At 42.9% G+C, this 7,359-nt stretch overlaps 1 protein-coding gene across 1 annotated transcript in view; it reads left to right on the forward strand.

Moving 5' to 3' along the window:
- The first annotated feature begins 3,269 nt into the window (after window positions 1-3,269).
- The window catches only part of LOC120030519 (protein canopy homolog 3-like), a 20,170-nt gene continuing 16,080 nt past the window's right edge, over window positions 3,270-7,359 (forward strand). Inside the window, exons 1-5 of the mRNA XM_038975926.1 lie at window positions 3,270-3,502; window positions 4,129-4,258; window positions 5,849-5,945; window positions 6,562-6,684; window positions 6,801-6,918. Coding sequence (XP_038831854.1) covers window positions 3,394-3,502; window positions 4,129-4,258; window positions 5,849-5,945; window positions 6,562-6,684; window positions 6,801-6,918 — 577 coding nt within the window. The 5' untranslated portion in view covers window positions 3,270-3,393. The remainder of the gene's footprint in view (window positions 3,503-4,128; window positions 4,259-5,848; window positions 5,946-6,561; window positions 6,685-6,800; window positions 6,919-7,359) is intronic.

Genomic DNA, 7,359 nt, shown 5'->3' on the forward strand with positions numbered 1-7,359 from the left:
TGATAACGGTGGTACAGTAACGTGGTCCATACCTATTAAACACATGCCATTACATGTCACAGGTGAGTGCATGAATTAACGCATTGGGTGGATGGAGAGGTGGACGAATGAGTGACGAGGAAACAGATGCAATGATGGCTGGATGGATAGAAAGGATGCTTTAAAAAGTAGCCCTTAGCCTCAGAGTATTAGCCTACCTGTTTCTCCAATGCTAACCTATTAGAGGGATATTGAAATAGGTTACCTGACTTTTTATCAGTAGTTTGGGGCTTCCAAATAGCCCATAGGAGGCTGTCGGGAAGACTCTCCGGTCGGCGTTCTTTCTAGGAAACCAAATAAGACAATGGTTCCCTCTGTCGGTTTTCTAGTGATTCTCCCGCTATCATTTGCCGACGGTAAACTGATCCTAGATCTGTGGGTACGGGTACAACCCCTCTCGCCTCCTTCCCTGATTGGCCGAACGGTGACACTTCTCGGCCTCTGATTGGTCAAGAGCGTCCCAGCTGTGGTTTGTAGCGCTGCACAAGGTGGAAGTGGAACCACTCAGGAAACGTAACGCCTCAGACCTCTGTTCCACCAGCAAGAATAAGCGAGACCTAACAAGAATAAGGCCGTAACCTTCAAAATAAAGTCTCACAATGAAGATGGTCGAAAATATTAAAATGGTGGAAATGCATAATATTTTATGAGGAAATGTTATCAGACCTAAAGTTATGTTTAACAATATGACAAAAAGTAAATTGCCTTTGTAGCACAAATAATATTATAGCATTGACATTATTGTTAGCAGCATTAAAAGTAATGATTACTAGTAACGATTACTAGTTGTCATGGTAACAACAGTAATAAAATAACAAAACATTATTTATAATGCCTGTATTAATAATAATTGTTATAATACACTATAATACAATATAATACCTATAATACACTATAAAATTAATAATTATAATCAACTTTAGAAAATAATTTTTTAAATCCCATTGTTAATTAGCCCATTGGTATTGCTTGATGTTCAGCACGTTTTTCATATGGGACATACATATTGCACTGCACACAATTGTCTGTACGTTGTGTCCCATTAAGAGGGGGGGGGGGGGGGGGGGTTCATTCTACTCAGGAGCACTTCCTGTTCCCAAATCCACAGAGTTTACACCCAGACGAGCGTCACTGCTCATTCTACAGCCTCTTAAAGCCTAGCAGATGAAATGCAGTACCTTTTTCATTTTGGATGGATTTCAACGTACGGAATTATCTGTACGAAACAGCTGACTCTGAACAAAAAGATAGGTCAAAGGTCATGTTGCTGGACTTTTAATGTGTACAAGTAGGCAGGGTCAGATAAATGCAGGGCCTTGCCTGGGCTGAAGCCCTGGCCCATCTGATAATATACACTATATACAGTACCAGTCAAAAGTTTGGACACACCTACTCATTCAAGGGTTTTTCTTTATTTTTTTACTATTTTCTACATTGTAGAATAATAGTGAAGACATCCCAACTATGAAATAACACATATGGAACCATGTAGTAACCAAAAAAGTGTTAAACAAATCAAAATATATTTTATATTTGAGATTCTTCAAAGTAGCCACCCTTTGCCTTGATGACAGCTTTGCACACACTTGGCAATTCTCCCCTCCCCTCCCCTCCCCTCCTCTTCTCTCTCCTCCTCTCTCCTTGTCGAACCTCGTGTTGTCGAGCAGCTTGGTAAAACCATCAAGGGGAGATGGGTGGTGAGCTGGCGGATGGCGGTTGCCGTGGCGAGATGCGTTCATTTCAGGTGATCCGCGGTTATATACCAATGATTTATATAAACACCAGATCACTGTTAGGGGGGCGCTATGTTGAAGCCACCGTGCCGCCATCTTGGTATTCCTCCGCCATTGTACCAAATTATTTGGAAGCAATATAAATGTATTTATGAATGTCTACACTTGTTTTTGCCACATGTATTCTATTACAGACACCTTGATGCGTATTTTTACATTATGTGAGATAAACTTAAACATAAATATAAATATAAAAGGTAAACATATATACACACAATCTTGCCTGCGTCTAGCTGGTCTGGAGTGTAATCATTAGCCCAACAGTTGCAAACGTGAGTTTCTATTGGACAAATTCATGTATGTTTCTCCTAGTTTCGTTCCGTTTGCTTCGGGTTTAAGATTAAAAAAAATTAACAGAATCGGCAGAATGAATACATCCCTGATCACACGCAAACACAGTTCACTTTCATAGCAGACACATACAAACAGCATGATCTCTTTGATTGTTTTATAATTCCTTCTCCCATCTACGCGCTCTCCTCCACTCACCTTTTCCCTTCGCTTGTGGACTTCACTGCACAACACATCAGCTGTCTGTGGTCAGGCGAAGAAACCTTTTCCAAGCCGAACCTTCATATCATAACCGCTACATTATTGTCACCATATATTAGTTAACGTCTTAGTCAACATAGCTACTAGAACTAACGTGTGAGTAAACCCACTACACTCATGCAGTACAGTGTACAGTCAGCAAGCAGTTTAGCAGTTTCACTGGCAGGTCCCGGTGGCAATAAATTAATAAAACCAAAATCTTACCTTGACTTGGAAGAGTTCCAGTGATGGATAGCCATAGCCAGCTAGCTAACATAGCTAACATAGGCTAAACTAGCTAGCTGCATTCGCTAGCTAAGTGAAAGTGAAAAAAAAACATAAAGAAAATATAGTTAGCTCTCTCTCTCTCTTGCTTCTCCTACATTTTTAAATACATGTATTTGTTTAAAACTGTTCAACTATTGTCTTTCTCTCTCTTTGAGTCAACTACTCACCACATTTTATGCACTGCAGTGCTAACTAGCTGTAGCTTATCTGATCATTTGATTGGGTGGACAACATGTCAGTTCATGCTGCAAGAGCTCTGATAGGTTGGAGGACATCCTCTGGAAGTTGTCATAATTACTGTGTAAGCCTATGGAGGGTGGTGAGAACCATGAACCTCCTAGGTTTTGTATTGAAGTCAATGTTTGGACCAAGTTTGGGCAACGATAGGTGTACATACACAAAACACACTGTCGACTATTTAAAAATATGATTTAAAAAAATCACATAAGATCTCATAGAAATAGTTTAAATTATTCTTTGTATGATAAATATTATAAAATATATTGATAATTGTGCACATTTTCCATCATTTTCAGCTTAATCATTAATTTACAAAGTATACGGGACAGGACTCTTATTCTGAAGGATTCCAAAAGTCCGTGACCCAGAAGTACTTAGCTATTGTTGCCTTCTTCACAGCAGTAAGCCGTAGGTTGAGAACGAGATGTAAATAAGCGAATCTAACGGTCTAGATAGACAGTAGACCTCTTTATTTACTAGAAAACGACAACATTTAGACAGAATGGTTTTGTTTACTTGTCTAACGGTGTTTTTGCTGAGCGCCTTGGTCGAGGGAGCGGAGAAGAAAGAGGGAGATGACGAGTGGGTTCATCTGCCTAATAAATGTGAAGGTAGGAAGAGCAAGAACAAAATCAATGCTATTCATTCACCCCTATTTGGAAACCCAAAATTGAGAGAGAGCTTGTATTTTATTGTCTAAAACTAGTTGTATTATATCTGAAATGTAGGCATACAATACCCTGATAGCCCTGGTCTTTTCCCGAGAAGGACTGAAACAATGCTATTCATTCGTTCCATTTGTAAACTATTCTAAAACTAACTATGAGCTTATTTCATTCATTTGAATTCATTCTATTAGCCAGAACGAGTTGCCATTTGTTACCCATGATAACCTAATAGTAGGAGCCGTTGAGTCTTTGCCCGTTATAGCGTAGCAGTGGGTGCGTGATGCAGAAGTGAAACCCTCATGTTTACTATTTCCTCTTTTTAGACACCTGATACTAAAGTAAATATAACCATTTATATTTACTCCCTTTCAATTCAATTCAAAGGGCTTTATTAACACGGGAAACATATGTCTACATTGCCAAAGCAAGTGAAATAGATAATAAACCAAAAGTGAAATAAACAATTTAAAAAATGAACAGTAAACATTACACTCACAAAAGATCCAAAGGATTAAAGACATTTCAAATGTCATATTATGTCTATATTCTGTCTCTCTGTCTCCTCTCAGTGTGTAAGTTTGTCAGTATTGAGATGAAGTCTGCCTTTGAGGAAACGGGCAAAACCAAGGAAGTGATTGAGAGGAACTACCGTTTCCTTGACGGCAACAAGGGAGCTCCGCCAATCAAATATGTCAAGTCGTAAGTGACGTTTAATCACACATTTACAGCTTGATGTCACAGAACGCCATCTTCTATTGCTGAATGTAGTGTACTGTGTTCCAAATGGAGCCCTATTCCCTATGGGGTTTTTGGTCAAAAGTAGTGCACTATATTTTGGAAATAGGATGCCATTTATGCAGTGCGTCTGTAGAATGGAGTTGCCCCCTTTTGTCTTCCACACATAATGATAAAGGTCAGGGTCTGGTGAGGTTAACCTGATCCTAGATCTGGGCCTAACTTCTTTGTCTTCCACACATAATGATAAAGGTCTGGTAAGGTTAACCTGATCCTAGATCTGGGCCTAACTTCTTTGTCTTCCACACATAATGATAATGATAAAGGTCAGGGTCTGGTGAGGTTAACCTGATCCTAGATCTGGGCCTAACTTCTTTGTCTTCCACACATAATGATAAAGGTCTGGTAAGGTTAACCTGATCCTAGATCTGGGCCTAACTTCTTTGTCTTCCACACATAATGATAAAGGTCAGGGTCTGGTGAGGTTAACCTGATCCTAGATCTGGGCCTAACTTCTTTGTCTTCCACACATAATGATAAAGGTCAGGGTCTGGTGAGGTTAACCTGATCCTAGATCTGGGCCTAACTTCTTTGTCTTCCACACATAATGATAAAGGTCAGGGTCTGGTGAGGTTAACCTGATCCTAGATCTGGGCCTAACTTCTTTGTCTTCCACACATAATGATAAAGGTCAGGGTCTGGTGAGGTTAACCTGATCCTAGATCTGGGCCTAACTTCTTTGTCTTCCACACATAATGATAAAGGTCAGGGTCTGGTGAGGTTAACCTGATCCTAGATCTGGGCCTAACTTCTGCCTACATCCTATATGTTCACAAGCTTTAGAGGCTTTCTCTGTAGAAGTGCTTGACTTGAGCGAGCGGTGTCTATTTCCTCTCTGTGCCGTTACTGTGGAGATAACAGGGCTGCTATGGTAGCAGGGGACAGGAACTTGGTCTGGGTCCCTTCCTGTGGGAGGCGGCCTAGGCTTTATAAATAGGAAGTTCTGTCATTATGTCATGACTTGTGAACACTAGAAAAAAAAGGCTAAATTACTAAATTAAACAGAGTATCTTTTTTTTTCTCAAACAAGATGGCTTTTATCTCTCTCCCTTCCTCCATCCGTCAATCTTTCTCTGTACCCCCTCCTCTTTTTCTCCCTCACTTTTTTTCTTTGCCTCCTCTCTCATTTTTATCTCTCCCTCCTCTCTCTCTCTCTGCCCCTCTCCCTCTCTCTCTCTCTGCCTCTCTCTCTCTCTGCCTCTCTCTCTCTCTGCCCCTCTCTCTCTCTCTCCGCCCCTCTCTCTCTCTCTCTCTCTCTCTCTCTCTCTCTCTCTCTCTCTCTCTCTCTCTCTCTCTCTCTCTCTCTCTCTCTCTCTCTCTGCCCCTCTCTCTCTGCCCCTCTCTCTCTCTTCCCCCCTCTCTCTCTCTCTCTCTCTCTCTCTCTCTCTCTCTCTTTCTCTCTCTGCCCCTCTCTCTCTCTCTGCCCCTCTCTGTCTCTCTCTTCTCCTCTCTCTCTCTCTCTCTGTCTCTCTCTCTGCCCCTCTCTCTTTGTAGAGACATCCGTTTCATTGAGGTTGTGGAGAATGTGTGTCAGAGGCTCTCTGGCTACAACCTACACAAGGAGAGAGAGGGCAGCAACCGCTTTGCCAAGGTCAGTGTGTGTGTGTGTGTGTGTGTGTGTGTGTGTGTGTGTGTGTGTGTGTGTGTGTGTGTGTGTGTGTGTGTGTGTGTGTGTGTGTGTGTGTGTGTGTGTGTGTGTGTGTGTGTGTGTCAGAGGTTCTCTGAGTAAAGACGAGGACACACACATATAATAACATCAATAGTTGTTAACTAGACACAGATCATCTCTCCTACTCTTTCTGCCTCCCTCTTCTCTCTCTCTCCCATCTCTGTCCGCCTCCGTCTCCATCTCTCTCCCTCTCTCCCCCTCCGTCTCCATCTCTCCCCCCCTCTGTCCCCCTCCGTCTCCATTTCTCTCCCCCTCTGTCTCCATCTCTCTCCATCTCTCTCCCTCTCTCCCCCTCTCTCCCCCTCTCTCCCCCTCCGTCTCCATCTCTCCCCCCCTGTCCCCCTCCGTCTCCATTTCTCTCACTCTCCCCCCTCTCTCCCCCTCCGTCTCCCTGTCTCCATCTCTCTCCCTCTCTCCCCCTCTCTCCCCCTCCGTCTCCATCTCTCCGTCTCCATCTCTCTCCCTCTCTCTCTCTCTCTCCCTCTCTCCCCCTCTCTCTCCCCCCCTCTCTCCCCTCCGTCTCCATCTCTGTCCCCAGGGTATGTCTGAGACTTTCTCTACCCTCCATGGCCTGGTCCATAAAGGGGTAAAGGTCGTCATGGATATCCCCTATGAACTTTGGAACGAAACCTCTGCAGAGGTCGCTGACCTCAAGAAACAGGTGAGGATCAATTGACTAATTCATTAATCAATTTATTAGAAACGGTATTGCCAAACATATCAACTGTCTTGTGTTTTCTTTTCAATGTTGGATGTGTGTGTGTTTCTCTGTCTCAGTGTGATGTTATGGTAGAGAAGTATGAGGAGGTGATAGAGGACTGGTACAAAGGCAGTCAGGAGGAAGATCTCACCACGTACCTCTGTGAGAAACACGTTCTGAAGGGACAGGACGCCGGTAATACTCACAGATAACACACACACACACACACACACACACACACACACACACACACACACACACTCACAGATAACACACTAACACACACACACACACACACACACACACACACACACACACACACACACACACACACACACACACACACACACACACACTCACAGATAACACACACACACACACACACACACACACACACACACACACACACACACACACTCACAGATAACACACTAACACACACACACACACACACACACACACACACACACACACACACACACACACACTCACAGATAACACACACACACACACACTCACAGATAACACACACACACACACACACACACGCACACACACACTCACAGATAACACACACATACACACACACACACACACTCACAGATAACACACACACACACACTCACAGATAACACA

Source organism: Salvelinus namaycush, chromosome 36 (assembly GCF_016432855.1).
Source record: "Salvelinus namaycush isolate Seneca chromosome 36, SaNama_1.0, whole genome shotgun sequence".
Lineage (NCBI taxonomy): Eukaryota > Metazoa > Chordata > Actinopteri > Salmoniformes > Salmonidae > Salvelinus > Salvelinus namaycush.